This window comes from Passer montanus, unplaced genomic scaffold (genome assembly GCF_014805655.1).
Source record: "Passer montanus isolate IOZ18808 unplaced genomic scaffold, ASM1480565v1 scaffold506, whole genome shotgun sequence".
NCBI classification, from domain to species: domain Eukaryota; kingdom Metazoa; phylum Chordata; class Aves; order Passeriformes; family Passeridae; genus Passer; species Passer montanus.
Window position 1 is genome coordinate 1 of NW_024369997.1, and position 18,795 is coordinate 18,795.

The following is an 18,795-nucleotide window of genomic DNA, read 5'->3' on the forward strand; positions in this document are numbered from 1 at the left end:
TTGGAGGATTCTGGGACAAATTTGGGGGAGTTTTTGAAGAATTTTTTTGATTTTTAGGGGAATTTCGGAGGAATTTTGGGGGAATTTTGGGAAATTTTTGGGGAATTTTAGGGGAATTTGGGGACAACTTTGGGGGAATTTTAGGTTAAATTTGGGGGGGATTTTGAGGATTCTGGGACAAATTTGGGGGGAATTTTGAAGAATTTGGGGGATTTTTAGGGGAATGTTGGGGGAATTTTTGGGGGAATTTGGGAGAATTTTGTGGGAATTTTAGGGGAATTTTGTGGGATTTTTAGGGGAATTTTGGGGGAATTTTTAGGGGAGATTGGGGAAAATTTTGTGGGAATTTTAGGGGAATTTTAAGGGAATTTTAGGGGCAATTTTTTGGGGAATTTTAGGGGAACTTTGGGGGGATTTTGAGGAATCTGGGACAAATTTGGAGGGAAATTTTGGGGGAATTTTAGGGGAATTTTGGGGGAATTTTAGGGGAATTTTGGGGAAATTTTAGGGGAATTTTGGGGGAATTTTAGGGGAATTTTGGGGGAATTTTGGGGGAATTTTGGGGGAATTTTAGGTGTGTCGTTGTCCCCAGGTGTGGCCCCGCCCCCCCAGGTGTGTCCCCCACGTGTCGCGGTTCCCGCCGCTGACGTGTCCCCAGGTGTGTCCCCAGGTGTGTCCCCAGGTGTGTCCCCAGGTGTGTCCCCAGGTGTGGCCCCGCCCCCTCCGTGGCCGCCGGCCAAGGGTCACCCGCCCCTCCCCCACGGGAGGGCGACGTCATGGGGAAACCCCCGGGGAGACACTGGGATGTACTGGGAGGGCACTGGAACATACTGGGATGTACTGGGAGGGCACTGGAAGATACTGGGAGGGCACTGGAATGGACTGGGACATACTGGGATATACTGGGAGGGCACTGGGATGCACTGGGAGATACTGGGATGTACTGGGAGGGCACTGGGAGATACTGGGATGTACTGGGAGGGCACTGGGACATACTGGGATGTACTGGGAGGGGACTGGGAATACTGGGATGTACTGGGAGGGCACTGGGACATACTGGGATGTACTGGGAGGGGACTGGGGAAACCTGGTGGCCACCAGAAGATACTGGGACATACTGGGAGGGCACTGGGATGTACTGGGAGGCACTGGGAGAGCTCAGAGGGACCCCCAGGCCCACGACCCCTCCCCAGTTGAGGTCCCAGCAGTTCCCAGTCCGCCCAGTTTGGGTCACCAGAGAACTGGTGAGGTGGCACTGACCCCGCGTCCCCTTTGTGCCACCACCCCCTTGTGACCCCGGTGACCCCTGGGACCCCCCGATGTCCCCAGAGGCCACCAGGACCCCTCAGTGTCCCCAGTGACCCCTGTGGCACCTCAGTGTCCCCACCCCCGTGTCCCTGATGTCACCAGGCCACCTCCATGTCCTTGTCCCCATCCCCATGTCCCCATGGCCCCCGTGTCCCTGATGCCACCAGGACACCTCCATGTCCCCCCTGTGTCCCCAGTGACCCGTCAGTGTCCCTCATGGCCACCAGGCCACCTCCATGTCCCGGTGTCCCCATGGATCTCAGTGCCACCTCCCTGTCCCCATCCCCGTGTCCCTCAAGGCCACCAGGCCACCTCCATGTCCTTGTCCCCATCCTTGTGTCCCCATGGATCTCAGTGCCACCTCCCTGTCCCCATCCCCGTGTCCCTCAAGGCCACCAGGCCACCTCCATGTCCTTGTCCCCATCCTTGTGTCCCCATGGATCTCAGTGCCACCTCCCTGTCCCCATCCCCGTGTCCCTCAAGGCCACCAGGCCACCTCCATGTCCTTGTCCCCATCCTTGTGTCCCCATGGATCTCAGTGCCACCTCCCTGTCCCCATCCCCGTGTCCCTCAAGGCCACCAGGCCACCTCCATGTCCTTGTCCCCATCCTTGTGTCCCCATGGATCTCAGTGCCACCTCCCTGTCCCCATCCCCGTGTCCCTCAAGGCCACCAGGCCACCTCCATGTCCTTGTCCCCATCCTTGTGTCCCCATGGATCTCAGTGCCACCTCCATGTCCTTGTCCCCATCCCTGTGTCCCCACGGATCTCGGTGCCACCCCAATGTCCCCATCCCCGTGTCCTCATCTTGGTGACACTCCCATGTCCCCATCCCTGTGCCCCTCAAGGCCACCAGGCCACCTCCCTGTCCCCACCCCCGTGTCACTCATGGCCACCAGGCCACCTCCATGTCCTTGTCCCCATCCTTGTGGCCTCATGGATCTCAGTGCCACCCCATGTCCCCATCCCCGTGTCCCTGATGGCCACTAGGACACTTTCTTGTCCCCATCCCCATGTCCCCACCAATCTGGGTGTCCCCTCCTGTCCCCATCCCCGTGTCCCCATGGATCTCGGTGCCGCCTCCATGTCCTTGTCCCCATCCTTGTGGCCTCATGGATCTCAGTGCCCCCCCATGTCCCCATCCCCGTGTCCCTCAAGGCCACCAGGCCACCTCCATGTCCTTGTCCCCATCCTTGTGGCCTCATGGATCTCAGTGCCCCCCCATGTCCCCATCCCCGTGTGCCCATGGGTCTCGGTGCCCCCTCCAAGTCCCCCATCCCCCCAATCCGGGTGTCCCCTCCTGTCCCCACCCCGGTGTCCCCCCCAATCTCAGTGCCACCTCCATGTCCCCATCCCTCTGTCCCTGATGTCACCAGGCCACGACCATGTCCTTGTCCCCATCCCTGTGTCCCCACGGATGTCAGTGCCACCTCAGTGTCCCCATCCCGGTGTCCCTCATGGCCACCAGGCCACCTCCATGTCCTTGTCCCCGTCCCTGTGTCCCCATGGATCTCAGTGCCACCCCAATGTCCCCATCCCCGTGTCCCCATGGATCTTGGTGACAGTCCCATGTCCCTCATGGCCACCAGGCCACCTCCATGTCCGTGTCCCCGCTGATCCTGGTGCCACCCCAATGTCCCCATCCCCGTGTCCCTCATGGCCACCAGGCCACCTCCATGTCCTCGTCCCCACCTCTGTGTCCCCACGGATCTCGGTGCCACCTCCATGTCCCCCAGCCCACCAATCCGGGTGTCCCCTCCTGTCCCCACCCCGGTGTCCCCCCCGATCCCGGTGCCACCCCCGTGTCCCCTGTCCCCCCTCCCGTGTCCCCGCGCGGTGACACCGCTGGATGGAGCATGTCCTTGTCCCCACCCCGGTGTCCCCACGGATCTCAGTGCCACCTCAATGTCCCCGTCCCTGTGTCCTCATCTTGGTGACACTCCCATGTCCCCATCCCCGTGTCCCCATGGATCTCGGTGCCACCTCCATGTCCCCATCCCTCTGTCCCTGATGTCACCAGGCCACGACCATGTCCTTGTCCCCATCCGTGTGTCCCCACGGATGTCAGTCCCACCTCAGTGTCCCCATCCCCGTGTCCCCATGGATCTCGGTGCCACCTCCATGTCCCCATCCCTCTGTCCCTGATGTCACCAGGCCACGACCATGTCCTTGTCCCCATCCCTGTGTCCCCATGGATGTCAGTGCCACCTCAGTGTCCCCATCCCGGTGTCCCTCATGGCCACCAGGCCACCTCCATGTCCTTGTCCCCGTCCCTGTGTCCCCATGGATCTCAGTGCCACCCCAATGTCCCCATCCCCGTGTCCCCATGGATCTTGGTGACAGTCCCATGTCCCTCATGGCCACCAGGCCACCTCCATGTCCGTGTCCCCGCTGATCCTGGTGCCACCCCAATGTCCCCATCCCCGTGTCCCTCATGGCCACCAGGCCACCTCCATGTCCTCGTCCCCACCTCTGTGTCCCCACGGATCTCGGTGCCACCTCCATGTCCCCCAGCCCACCAATCCGGGTGTCCCCTCCTGTCCCCACCCCCGTGTCCCCCCTGATGTCAGTGCCACCTCCATGTCCCCATCCCTGTGTCCCCCCCCATCTCAGTGTCCCCATCCCGGTGTCACTCAAGGCCACCAGGCCACCTCCATGTCCGTGTCCCCGCTGATCCTGGTGCCACCCCAATGTCCCCATCCCCGTGTCCCTCATGGCCACCAGGCCACCTCCATGTCCTCGTCCCCACCTCTGTGTCCCCACGGATCTCGGTGCCACCTCCATGTCCCCCAGCCCACCAATCCGGGTGTCCCCTCCTGTCCCCACCCCGGTGTCCCCCCCGATCCCGGTGCCACCCCCGTGTCCCCTGTCCCCCCTCCCGTGTCCCCGCGCGGTGACACCGCTGGATGGAGGAAGCTCCGGGCGCGGGGCGCGGCCGCCACATTCTCCGGCGTGTGTGTCACCTGCGTGTGTCACCTGCGTGTGTCACCTGCGTGTGTCACCGCCTGTCACCCCCCGCCCACCTGCGCCTCCCCAGGGGACAAAGGTCCGGGGCCACCCCCTGTCCCCCCCACCCCCGATATTGTCCCTGTCACCGCTGGCTCCGGCCCCAGTTGGGGACAGGACGTGGCCATGGCGGGGGGGACAGCGGGGAGGGTCCTGGTGGTCCTGACCTGCGCCGTCACAGGTGAGGGGACATCGGGAGGGGACAAGGGGAGGGTCCTGGTGGTGGTCACCTGGTGGTCCTCACCTGTGCCATCACAGGTGAGGATGAGGAGGGGACAAGGGGACATTGGGGAGGGTCCTGGTGGTCCTGACCTGCGCTCTCACAGGTGAGGGGACATCGGGAGGGGACATCGGGGAGAACGGCAACCATGGAGACCCCAGGGACCACCCCCAGCACCCCAGAGACCCCCCTGAACATCACAGGGACCACCCCGAGCACCCCAGGGACCACCCTGAACATCACAGAGACCACCCCCAGCACCCCAGGGACCACCCTGAGCACCCCAGAGACCCCCCTGAACATCACAGAGACCACCCCGAGCAGCCCAGGGACCACCCTGACCTCCTCAGAGACCACCCTGAACATCACAGAGACCACCCCGAGCACCCCAGACACCTCCACGCCCACCACAGGGACCACCCCGACCTCCTCAGTGTCCACCACCACCTCAGGGACCACCACGACCACTCCAGGGGCTACTCCACCCACCACTGGAACCTTCCCGACCACCTCAGGGACCACCCCAACCTCCTCAGAGATTACACCAACCACCTCTGCGACATCCTCGACCACCTCAGGGACCACCACGCCCATCCCAGAGACCTCCCCGACCACCTCAGTGACCACCCCGACCTCCTCTGGGACCACCACGACCTCAGGGACCACCACGACCAGCACAGAGACCTCCACGACCACCCCAGGGGCCACCCCGACCACCACTGGGACCTTCCCAACCACCTCAGGGACCACCACGACGATCCCAGAGACCTCCACAACCACAACAGGAACCACCCCAACCTCCTCAGTATCTACCACGACCTCAGGGACCACCCCGACCTCCTCAGAGATGACACCAACCACCTCTGTGACATCCACGACCACCACAGGGACCTCCACAACCTCAGGGATCTCCACAACCACATCAGAGACCACCGCAACCTCCTCAGAGACCACCTCAGCCACATCAGGAGCCACCACGACCACCCCAGAGACCATCACGACCATGTCAGAGACCACCCCGACCTCCTCTGGGACCACCCCAATCACCCCAGAGACCACCACAGCCACCTCAGCAATCTCCTCCACCACGTCAGTGGCCACCACAACCATCTCAGAGACCACCACAACCATTCCAGAGACCTCCACAACCTCAGCAACCTCCACGACCACATCAGAGACCACCACGACCTTCCCAGGGACCACCACGAGCATCCCAGACAACTCCACACCCACCCCAGGGACCTCCACAACCCCAGGGACCACCCCAACCACCTCAGGGACCACCTCAGCCACATCAGGAACCACCATGACCAGCACAGAGACCTCCACGACCACCCCAGGGGCCACTCCAACCACCACTGGGACCTTCCCAACCACCTCAGAGTCCTCCACGACCACCCCAGGGACCACCCCAACCTCCTCAGGGGCCCCTCCAACCACGTCAGTGACCTCCACGACCTCAGGGACCACCCCGAGCACCCCAGGGACCACCTCAACCACCTCAGGGACCACCCCAGTCACCCCAGAGACCTCCACAACCACTCCAGCGACAACCCCAACCTCCTCAGTATCTACGACCCCAGGGACCACCCTGACCACCCCAGTGACCTCCTCGACCACCTCAGAGACCACCACGACCATCCCAGAGACCGTGACAACTGGGACCACCCCAACCTCCTCTGGGACCACCACGAGCATCCCAGTGGCCACCATGACCACCTCAGAAACCCCCTCCACCACATCAGGGACAACCCTGACCACCCCAGTGACCTCCTCGACCACCTCAGAGACCACCACAACCATCCCAGAGACCTCCACCACCACCCCAGGGGCCACCCCAACCTCCCCAGTGACCTCCACGACCTCAGGGACCACCCCGACCCCCTCAGGGACCATCACGAGCATCCCAGACACCTCCACGACCACCCCTGTGACTTCCACGACCTCAGGGACCACCACAAACACCCCAGGGACCACCCCGACCTCCTCAGGGGCCACTCCAACCACCTCAGCGACCAACACAGAGACCTCCACAACCACCCCACAGGCCACTGCGACCATCACTGGGACCTTCCCAACCACCCCAGGGACCACGACGACCATTCCAGGGACGTTCACGACCACCTCAGTGACCTCCACAACCACATCAGAGACCACCACAACCTCCTCAGGGACCACCACGACCGTCCCGACCACCTCAGGGACCATCACGAGCATCCCAGACACCTCCACGACCACCCCTGTGACTTCCACGACCTCAGGGACCACCACAAACACCCCAGGGACCACCCCGACCTCCTCAGGGGCCACTCCAACCACCTCAGCGACCAACACAGAGACCTCCACAACCACCCCACAGGCCACTGCGACCATCACTGGGACCTTCCCAACCACCCCAGGGACCACGACGACCATTCCAGGGACGTTCACGACCACCTCAGTGACCTCCACAACCACATCAGAGACCACCACAACCTCCTCAGGGACCACCACGACCGTCCAGGGGACCTCCACGAGCATCCCAGACACCTCCACAACCACCTCAGGGACCTCCACGACCTCAGGGACCACCACAAACAGCCCAGGGACCACCCCGACCCCCTCAGAGACCATCGCGACCACATCAGAGACCACCCCGACCTCCTCTGGGACCACCACGAGCATCCCAGTGACCTCGCCGACCTCCCCAGTGTCCACCACGACCTCAGGGACCACCCCGACCTCCTCAGTGACCACCCCAATCACCCCAGAGACCAGCACAGCCACCTCAGCAATCTCCTCCACCACGTCAGTGACCACCACGACCATCTCAGAGACCTCGACAACCTCAGCGACCTCCACACCCACCTCAGTGACCACACCAACCTCCTCTGGGACCACCACGACCACCCCAGTGACCACCTCAGCCACATCAGGAACCACCACAACCACCCCAGAGACCCCCACGACCACCACCGGGACCTTCCCAACCACCTCAGAGTCCTCCACAACCACCTCAGCGCCCACCCCAACCTCCTCAGGGGCCCCTCCAACCACCTCAGCGACCACCACGACCATCCCAGAGACCTCGACACCCTCAGTGACCTCCACAGCCACATCAGAGACCACACCGACCTCCTCTGGGACCACCACAACAACCCCAGGGACCTCCACGAGCATCCCAGACACCTCCATGCCCACCCCAGGGACCTCCACGACCTCAGGGACCACCACAACCACATCAGAGACCACCCCGACCTCCTCTGAGCCCACCACCACCTCAGGGACCACCCCAACCTCCTCAGGGACCACCTCAGCCACATCAGGAACCACCACGACCAGCACAGAGACCTCCACGACCACCTCAGGGGCCGCTCCAACCACCACTGGGACCTTCCCAACGACCTCAGGGACCACCCCGACCCCAGCGACCACCACGACCATCTCAGAGACCTCCACGGCCACCCCAGGGACCACCCCAACCACGTCAGTGACCTCCACGACCTCAGGGACCCCCACGACCGCCACACAGGCCCCTCCAACCACCACTGGGACCTTCCCACCCACCTCAGGGACCACCTCAGCCACATCAGGAACCACCACGACCAGCACAGAGACCTCCACGACCCCCTCAGGGGCCGCTCCAACCCCCACTGGGACCTTCCCACCCACCTCAGGGACCACCTCAGCCACATCAGGAACCACCACGACCAGCACAGAGACCTCCACGACCCCCTCAGGGGCCGCTCCAACCCCCACTGGGACCTTCCCAACGACCTCAGGGACCACCACGACCATTCCAGAGACATCCACGACCACCTCAGTGACCTCCACAACCACATCAGAGACCACCCCGACCTCCTCTGGGGTCACCACAACCTCAGAGACCACCACGAGCACCCCAGGGACCTCCACGACCGCCACACAGGCCACTCCAACCACCACTGGGACCTTCCCAACCACCTCAGGGACCACCTCAGCCACATCAGGAATGACCACAACCACCTCAGCGACACCAAGGACCACCTCAGGGGCCACCCTGACCACCACAGTAACCTCCACAACGACCTCAGAGACCTCCACAGCCACCTCAGAAGCCACTCTAACCACCTCAGGGGTCACCCCAACCTCCTCAGGGACCTCCACGACCTCAGGGACCACCACGACCATTCCAGAGACATCCACAACCACCTCAGTGACCTCCACAACCACATCAGAGACCACCCCGACCTCCTCAGAGACCACCACGACCATCCTGGGGACCACCACGAGCATCCCAGACACCTCCACGCCCACCACAGGGACCTCAACAACCTCAGGGACCACCACAACCACCTCAGAGACTGCCACAGCCACCTCAGAAGCCACTCTAACCACCTCAGGGGTCACCCCAACCTCCTCAGTGACCTCCACGACCACAGGGACTTCCACGCCCACCACAGGGACCACCCCGACCTCCTCAGTGTCCACCACAACCTCAGGGACCACCCTGACCACCCCAGGAACCTCCACGACCAACACAGAGACCTCCACGACCACCCCACAGGCCACTCCGACCACCACTGGGACCTTCCCAACCACCTCAGGGACCACCACGAGCACCTCAGGGACCACCCCCAGCACCTCAGACACCTCCACGCCCACCACAGGGACCAACCCGACCTCCTCAGTGTCCACCACCACCTCTGGGACCACCACGAGCATCCCAGACACCTCCACGACCACCTCAGGGACCTCCACAACCTCAGGGACCACTATAAACAGCCCAGAGACCACCCCGACCTCCTCAGTGTCCATCACAACCACATCAGAGACCACCCCGACCTCCTATGGGACCACCACGACCTCAGGGGCCACTCCAACCACCTCAGCGACCACCACGACCATCCCAGAGACCTCGACACCCTCAGCGACGTCCACGACCACATCAGAGACCACACCAACCTCCTCAGGGACCACCACGAGTTCCCCAGACACCTCCACGCCCACCACAGGGCCCACCCCGACCTCCTCTGGGATCACCACTACCACCCCAGGGACCACCACAAGCACCCCAGGGACCACCTCAGCCACATCAGAGACCACCCCGACCTCCTCTGGGATCACCACTACCACCCCAGGGACCACCACAAGCACCCCAGGGACCACCTCAGCCACATCAGAGACCACCCCGACCTCCTCTGGGATCACCACAACGACCCCAGGGACCACCACGCCCACCTCAGGAACGCCCTCCCCCACCTCAGTGACCACCCCAACCTCCTCTGGGACCACCACGAGCATCCCAGACACCTCCACGACCACCTCAGTGACCTCCACCACAAGCAGCCCAGAGACCACCCCAACCTCCTCAGGGACCACCTCAGCCACATCAGAGACCACCCCGACCTCCTCTGGGATCACCACCACCACCCCAGGGACCACCACAAGCACCCCAGGGACCACCTCAGCCACATCAGGGACCACCACGACCAGCACAGAGACCTCCACCACCACCTCAGTGACCCCCACAACCACATCAGAGACCCCATCAACCTCCTCAGGGACCACCACGACCATCCCAGGGACCACCACGAGCACCCCAGACACCTCCACAACCACCCCAGTGACCACCACAACTGCCTCAGGGACCACCATGCCCATCCCAGAGACCACCCTGACCACCTCAGGGACAACCCCGACCACATCAGGAACGCCCTCCACCACCTCAGTGACCACACCAACCTCCTCTGGGACCACCACAAGCATCCCAGACACCTCCACGACCACCTCAGGGACCTCCACAACCTCAGGGACCACCACAAACACCCCAGGGACCACCCCAACCTCCTCAGTGTCCATCACGACCACGTCAGAGACCACCCCGACCTCCTCTGGGATCACCCCAACCACCCCAGGGACCACCACGACCACCTTAGCCCAACCACCTCAGGGACCATCACAACCATGTCAGAGACCACCACGACCTCCTCTGGGATCACCCCTACCACCCCAGGGACCACCACGACCACCTTAGCCCAACCACCTCAGGGACCATCACAACCATGTCAGAGACCACCACGACCTCCTCTGGGATCACCACAATGACCCCAGGGACCACCACGAGCATCCCAGACACCTCCACGACCACCTCAGGCACCACCCCAACCACATCAGGAACGCCCACCACCACCTCAGTGACCACACCAACCTCTTCAGGGACCACCTCAGCCACATCAGGAACCACCACGAGCAACACAGAGACCTCCACCACCACCCCAGGGGCCACTCCAACCACCACTGGGACCTTCCCAACCACCTCAGGGACCACCACGACCTCCGGGACCACCATGACCACCCCAGGGACCACCCCAACCACCTCAGGGACCATCACAACCATGTCAGAGACCACCACGACCTCCTCTGGGATCACCACAATGACCCCAGGGACCACCACGACCACCTCAGGAACGCCCTCCACCACCTCAGTGACCACACCAACCTCCTCTGGGACCACCACGAGCATCCCAGACACCTCCACGACCACCTCAGTGACCTCCACAACCTCAGGGACCACCACGCCCACCACAGGGACTACCCCGACCACCTCAATGTCCACTGCAACCTCAGGGACCACCATGACCCACCCAGGAACCGCCACGACCACCACTGGGACCTCCACGATCACCCCACAGTCCACTCCAACCACCACTGGGACCTCCACGACCTCAGGGACCACCACGAGCATCCCAGCGACCACCACAAGCACCCCAGACACCTCCACACCCACCTCAGGGACCTCCACAACCTCAGGGACCACCACAAACAGCCCAGGGACCACCCCAACCACCGCAGTGACCATCACAACCACATCAGAGACCACCCCGACCTCCTCTGGGATCACCACGACCTCAGGGACCACCACGAGCACCCCAGAGACCTCCACGACCACCACACAGGCCACTCCAACCACCACTGGGACCTTCCCAACCTCCTCAGTGACCTCCACAACCACAGGGACCTCCACGACCACCTCAGGGACCACCTCCACCATCCCAGGGACCACCACGACCACCCCAGAGACCACCCCGACCACCCCAGAGTCCACCACGACCACATCAGCGCCCACACCAACCTCCTCAGGGACCACCACGACCACCTTAGTGACCTCCACACCCACCACAGGGACCACCCTGACGACCACATGGACCACCCCGACCACCTCAGAGACCCCCATGACCACCTCAGGGACCTCCATAACCACCTCAGGGACCTCCACGACCACGACAGGGACCACCCTGACCACCTCAGGGACCACTCCACCTACCACTGGGACCTTCCCAACAACCTCAGGGACCACCACCACCACCCCAGGGACCACTCCGACCACCTCAGAGACCACCACGACCACCTCAGCGACCTCCACGACCACCACATGGACATCCACGACCATCCCAGGGACCACCCCAACCACCTCATGGACCACCTCAGCCACATCAGGAATCACCCCAACCACCTCAGGGACCTCCACGACCACCTTAGGGACCTCCACACCCACCACAGGGACCACCCCGACCACCTCAGAGACCCCCATGACCACCTCAGGGGCCACCTCAGGGACCACCACCACCACAGGGACCACTCCGACCACCTCAGGGACATCCACCCCCTCAGTGACCATCACAGCCCCATCAGAGACCACCCCAACCTCCTCAGGGACCACCACGACCACCTCAGGGACACCCACGAGCACCTCAGAGACCACTCCACCCACCACTGGGACCTTCCCAACAACCTCAGGGACCACCACCACCATTTCTTGGTGGTCCTGATCTTCTGGTCTTTGGGGGTTCTGGTCACCTTGGGGGTTCTGGGCACCTTGGGGGTCCTGGTCATCTTGGGGGCCTGATCTTCTTGGGGGTCCTGGTGTCTTTGGGAGTCCTGGTCTTCTTGGTGGGTCTGGTATTTTTGGGGGTCTTGGTCTTCTACCGACCACCTCAGGGACATCCACCCCCTCAGTGACCATCACAGCCCCATCAGAGACCACCCCAACCTCCTCAGGGACCACCACGACCACCTCAGGGACACCCACGAGCACCTCAGAGACCACTCCACCCACCACTGGGACCTTCCCAACAACCTCAGGGACCACCACCACCACCCCAGGGACCACCCCAACCACCTCTTGGACCACCTCAGCCACATCAGGAATCACCCCAACCACCTCAGGGACCTCCACGACCACCTTAGGGACCTCCACACCCACCACAGGGACCATCCTGACGACCACATGGACCACCCCGACCACCACAGAGACCCCCACGACCACCTCAGGGACCTCCATAAACACCTCAGGGACCTCCACGACCACGACAGGGACCACCCCAACCATCACTGGAACCTTCCCAACAACCTCAGGGACCACCCTGACCACCTCAGAGACCCCCACGACCACCTCAGCGACCTCCATAACCAGCTCAGGGACCTCCGCGACCACCGCATGGACATCCACGACTACGACAGAGACCACCCCGACCACCTCAGGAACCACCTCAGCCACATCAGGAACCACCACGACCAGCACAGAGACCTCCACGACCATCCCAGGGACCACCTCGGCCACATCAACGACTACCTCAGGGACCACCCTGACCACCTCAGAGACCTCCACGACCACCTCAGGGACACCCACGACCCCCACAGGGACCACCCCCACCACCTCAGGGGCCACCTCAGGGACCACCACCCCCCCAGGGACCACCCCAACCACCTCTTGGACCACCTCAGCCACATCAGGAATCACCCCGACCACCTCAGGGACCTCCACGACCACATCAGCACCCATCCCAACCTCCTCAGGAACCACCACGACCACCTCAGGGACCACCCCGACCACCACTGGGACCTTCCCAACCACCTCAGAGACCACCACAAGCACCTCAGGGACCACCCCAACCACCACAGCGACCACCCCAACCAGCACAGGGACCACCACGACCACCTCTAAGACGACCACAACCCCCTCAGAGACCACCACCACCATCCCAGGGACCTCCACCACCACGTCAGGGACCACCACCACCATCCCAGGGACCTCCACCACCACGTCAGGGACCACCACAACCACCCCAGGGACCACCACGACCACCCAGGTGACCCTCACCACACCCACGACCACCAAACTGACCACCACGACCACCCAGGTGGTGCCAACCCCCACAACCACCTTGGCCACCTCCATGACCACCCTGGTGCCCCCCACCACCACTTCCTCTTGGACCACCGCCGCTCCTCCTTCAGGTGAGCCCTCCCCAGGTGACCTTGCCCCTCACCTGGGGTGTCCCCGTGACCCGGCGTGTCCCTGATGTCCCCCCGTGTCCCCCCCAGGGCTCTGTGAGAACGGGGGGACCCCCGGCGTCACCGGCTGTCTCTGCACCCCGTCCTACGCCGGTCCGCGCTGCGAGTTCTCCACCGACACCGTGGAGACCAACTTGGGTGAGTGGTGGTGCCACCCCGCACCTGGGGCACCTGGGCGGGGGTCCGGGGCTTCTCAAGGGTCTGGGGCTTCTTGGGGGTCCACGTGGTTTTGGGGGTTCTGGTGTTTTTGGGGTCTTGGTTTTCTTGGTGGTCCTGATCTTCTGGTCTTTGGGGGTTCTGGTCACCTTGGGGGTTCTGGGCACCTTGGGGGTCCTGGTCATCTTGGGGGCCTGATCTTCTTGGGGGTCCTGGTGTCTTTGGGAGTCCTGGTCTTCTTGGTGGGTCTGGTATTTTTGGGGGTCTTGGTCTTCTTGGGGGGCCTGGTCTTCTAGGGGGTTCTGGTCACCTTGGGGGTACCATCCCACAGACCCTCCTGACCACCCCATGGACGCCCTACCCACCCAACACCTCCTGGCCCCCACCCCTCACCCACCCTGCAATGTCCCCTTGTTGTCCCCCCCCGTGCAGAGCTGTGCCACCAGCGAGCCCCCCCCGGCTACGGTGACTTCTTCTGGCCGGTGCTGACCTCGGGGGTCCTGCACTGCGTCACCTCCTGCACCCCCAACCGGCCCCAGAGCCTGGACTGCCACCACGGCCGCTGCCAGGTCACCCGCCAGGGACCCCGCTGCTTGTGAGTGCCACCACGGGGTCCTAGAACCCACTATGGAGTCCTAGAACCCATCATGGGGTCCCAATGTCCACCACGGGGTGCCAAAACCCACCATGAGGTCCCAACATCCACCATGGGGTCCTAACACCCCTCATGGGGTCCCAACATCCACCACGGGGCCCCAACACCCATTGGGGGATCCCAACACCCATTGGGGGATCCCAATGCCCATTAGGGGATCCCAACACCCATTACGGGGTCCCAATGTCCACCATGGGGTCCTAAAACCCATAATGGTGTCCCAATGTCCATCATGGTGTCCCAACAGTGACTGGGGGGTCCCAATGTCCACCATAGTGTCTCTACGTCCACCATGGGGGTCCCAAAACCCTTTGGGAGGTCCCAACACCCATTGGGAGGTCCCAAAGTCCACCACGGTGTTCCAATGTCCACCATGGTGTCCCAAGATCCACTGTGGGGTCCCAATGTCCACCATGGGGTCCCAAAACCCTTTGGGAGGTCCCAACATCCACTGGGGGGTCCCAATGTCCACCACGGGGTCCCAAAACCCATCATGAGGACTCAATGTCCATGATGGGGTCCCAACAGCCATTGGGGTGTCCCAACACCCATTGGGGGATCCCAACACCCACTGGGTGTCCCCACCCGTGCCGCGGTGTCCCCTGGTGCCACCGAGGGCTCTCTGCCCACCCCGGTGGTCCCGCGGGTGCCTGTGGGGGTGACAGCGGGGTGTGAGCCGTGTCCCCTCCCCAGCTGCCCCGACGAGGAGCTGTACTGGTACACGGGGGCACAGTGCTCGGGCCGGGTCAGCAAGGTGGACACGGGGCTGGGCGTGGCCGTGGCCCTGCTCTTCCTCATCTGCCTCATCCTCGTCGTGGTGCTGCTCTGCCGCCGGCACCGGCGCTACCGGAGGTACCGGCCCGGGGCTGGGCTCCTCGCCGGGGGGCTCCCAGTTTGGGTTCTGCTTTAGGGACGGGGCTCCCAGTTTGGGTTCTGCCTTGGGAGGGGTCTCCCAGTTTGGGTTTCCCATTTTGGGAGGGATCGCCCAGTTTGGGTTTCCCATTTGGGGGGGGCTTCCAGTCTGGATTCCCAGTTTGGGGGGGTGGTCCCAGTTTGGGTTCTGCATTGAGGGGGCTCCCAATTTGGGTTCTGCCTTGGGGGGGCTCCCAATTTGGGTTCCCAGTTTGGGGGGGTCTCCCAGTTCAGGATCTTCCTTGGGAGGGGTCTCCCAGTTTGGGTTCCTCATTTGTGGGGGGCTCCTACTTTGGGTTCCTCATTTGTGGGGGGCTCCCAGTTTGGGTTCTGCCTTGGGGGGGCTCCCAGTTTGGGTTCCCAGTCTGGGGGGGTCTCCCAGTTCAGGATTTGCCTGGGGAGGAGTCTCCCAGTTCAAATTGTGCCTTGGGAGGGAGCTCCCAGTTTGGGTTTCCCATTTTGGGAGGTGGCTCCCAGTTCAGATTCTGCCTTGGGAAGGGTTTCCCAGTTTGGGTTCCTCATTTGGGAGGGGTCTCCCAGTTTGGGTTCTGCTTTGGGCGGGGGTTCCCAGTTTGGGTTCCTCATCTGGGGGGAGTTTCCCAGTTTGGATTCCCCGTTCTGGGGGGGTTCCCAGTTCAGGTTACCCATTTGGCGGGAGTTTCCCAGTTTGGATTCCCCATTCTGGGGGGGTTCCCAGTTCAGCTTCTGCCTTGGGAGGGGTCTCCCAGTCTGGATTCCCAGGCTGGGGGGGCTGTCCCACTCTAGTTTCCCATTTTGGGGGGGGGGGGGGGGGTTTCCCAGTTTGAATCCCTGGTTTGGGAAGAGGGTCTCCCAGTTTGGATTTTGGCGGAGGGATCTCCCCGTTTGGATTCCCACTTTGGGGGGGGTCTCCCAGTTTGGATTCCCAGTTTGGGGGGGTCTCCCAGTTTGGATTCCCAGTTCGGGGGGTGTCTCCCAGTTCTCACCCCGTTTCCCCCCCCCCCAGTGACCTCCCCCCCTATTTTGGGGGCTCCTGGTACGAGCTGGACGATTTCACCTGGCCCCCCCCGCGCGGGGCTGTCATCCCCAACCCGGGGGTCGCCCCCCACCGCCACCCCCAGACCCAATTTGAGGACCCCGAGACCTGGAGAAGACCCCCGGGACCCCCCTGGGGGGATCTGGGGGGTCCCAGCGCCTTCAGGCCGTCCTTGGAGCGGGTGGATCCTTTCCTCCAGGTACTTACACCCCTGCCAGGACCCTAAAATGACCCTAAATCCCTTTTCAGGACTTTAAAGGGACCTAAATCTCCTTCCAGGACCCTAAAGGGACCCCAACCCCCCTCCAGGACCCTAGAGGGACCTAAATATCCTTCCAGGACCCTAAAGGAACCCTAAATCCCCTTCCAGGACCCAAAAGATTCCCCAAGCCCTCTTCCAGGACCCAAAAGGAACCTAAATCCCCTGCCAGGACCCAAAAGGGACCCTAAAGATCCCAAACCCCCTTCCAGGACCTAAAAGAGACCCCAAACCCTCTTCCAGGACCCAAAAGGGATCCCAAACCCTCTTCCAGGACCCAAAAGGAACCTAAACCCCCTGCCAGGACACTAAAGGGACCCCAAATCCCCTTCCAGGACCCAAAAAAGACCTAAATCTCCTTCCAGAACCCTAGAGGGACCCCAAACCCTCTTCCAGGACCCAAAAGGGATCCCAAACCCTCTTCCAGGACCCTTAAGGAACCTAAATGCCCTTCAAGGACCCTAAAGAGACCCCAAATCCCCTGCCAGGACCCCAGAAAGACCCCACACCCCTTCCAGGACCCCCTTCTGACCCTGTTCCCTCCCCCAGCTGAGGACCCCGAGGCCGAGGGTCATCCCTGACCTGTGACCCCCCCGTGGGACCTCCTGGAGCGCCGCGAGGAGACCCCGACCCAAGCGAGGAGACCCCGACCACAATGAGGGGACCCCGACCACGATGAGGGGACATTGACCCTAATGAGGAGACCCCAACCCAAATGAGGGGACATTGACCCCAACGAGGGGACCCCAACCCCAACGAGGGGACATTGACCCCAATGAGGAGACCCCAACCCAAATGAGGGGACATTGACCCAGCGAGGAGACCCCCAAACACAACGAGGGGACCCTGACCACAATGAGGGGACATCGACCACAATGAGGGGACATCGACCTGGACCAGGAGACCCCAACCCCTACCAGGAGACCCCAACATGGACCAGGAGACCATAACCCCAACGAGGAGACCCCAACTCCAACGAGGAGACACCGACCCCAACGAGGAGACCCCAACCCCAATGAGGGGACATCGACCCCAATGAGGGGACATTGACCTGGACCAGGAGACCCCGGCCCCAACCAGGAGACCCCAACATGGACCAGAAAACTCTGAGGGGTTACTCCCCTGGGGCTGGGGTTACAGGAGACCCCGACCCAAGTGAGGGGACCCCGACCCAAGTGAGGGGACCCCAACCCCAATAAGGGGACCCCGACCACAATGAGGAGACCCTGACTCCAATGAGGGGACCCCGACCCCAATGAAGGGACATCCACCTGGATCAGGAGACCCCAACATGGATCGGGAGACCCCAGCCCCAATGAGGGGACATCGAGCCTAACCAGGGGACCCCAATCCAGACCAGAAGACCCCAACCCCAACCAGGACACCCCAACATGGACCAGAAGACCCCGACCCAAATGAGGGGACCTCGACCTGGACCAGGAGACCCCCCAAACCCCAAAAGAGACCCCCAAACCCACGTGAGAATCGGGACTGGTTCCCAGTAGCTCCCAGTAGCTCCCAGTTTGCTCCGGCGCGCGGGACGCGCCAGGAGCCGGGCGAGACCCTTGGGGTTGGGGTTTGGGGGGGATTTTGGGGGAATTTGGGGGATTTTGGAGGATTTTGGGGGATTTTTGGGGGATTTGGGGGATGGAACCCCTCAACATTTATTTATTTGGGGTGATGAAGCCCCAACCCCCCCCCGGGCAGAGCCTGGAGGGTCCCCGGGGGGGTTTGAAGCCCCTCCCCCCAAAGGGGGGCCCCGGGGGGGGTTCAACCCCCCCCCCCCCCAACCCTTTTAGGGAGGGGGAGGGGAGGTGCAGGAGCCCCGCCCCCTTTTCCTGCCCCTCCCCCTGTATTTATTTATAGTAAGTAATCAATGTATTGATAATAAATGATCGATTTCTTAGTTTAATTTGTGTGAATTCCCTCATTTTTTGGGAGGGGGGGGGG

The 18,795-nt window shown here is 62.6% G+C and overlaps 1 protein-coding gene across 1 annotated transcript; it reads left to right on the plus strand.

Annotated features, from left to right (window-relative positions):
* Nucleotides 1–4,439: 4,439 nt before the first annotated feature.
* On the plus strand, nt 4,440–17,937 carry LOC120509329 (mucin-2-like). The gene is made up of 13 exons (XM_039723816.1): nt 4,440–4,494; nt 4,842–7,320; nt 7,386–7,688; nt 7,797–8,563; nt 8,649–10,460; nt 10,543–12,313; nt 12,511–13,454; nt 13,519–13,791; nt 13,879–13,986; nt 14,437–14,599; nt 15,353–15,511; nt 16,557–16,785; nt 17,395–17,937. Exons 1-13 carry the CDS (start codon nt 4,440–4,442, stop codon nt 17,431–17,433), a joined length of 9,102 nt encoding a protein of 3,033 aa, XP_039579750.1. The 3' UTR covers nt 17,434–17,937.
* The last annotated feature ends 858 nt before the right edge of the window (nt 17,938–18,795 follow it).

Excerpts from the sequence above, each read along its gene's own strand:
- LOC120509329 (XM_039723816.1), top strand. The coding sequence starts at position 4,440 with ATGGCGGGGGGGACAGCGGGGAGGGTCCTGGTGGTCCTGACCTGCGCC. Across the intron at positions 12,314-12,510 it reads ACCACCACCACCATTTCTTG|TGACCATCACAGCCCCATCA; the intron begins GTGGTCCTGATC and ends CCACCCCCTCAG. Across the intron at positions 16,786-17,394 it reads GGGTGGATCCTTTCCTCCAG|CTGAGGACCCCGAGGCCGAG; the intron begins GTACTTACACCC and ends TCCCTCCCCCAG.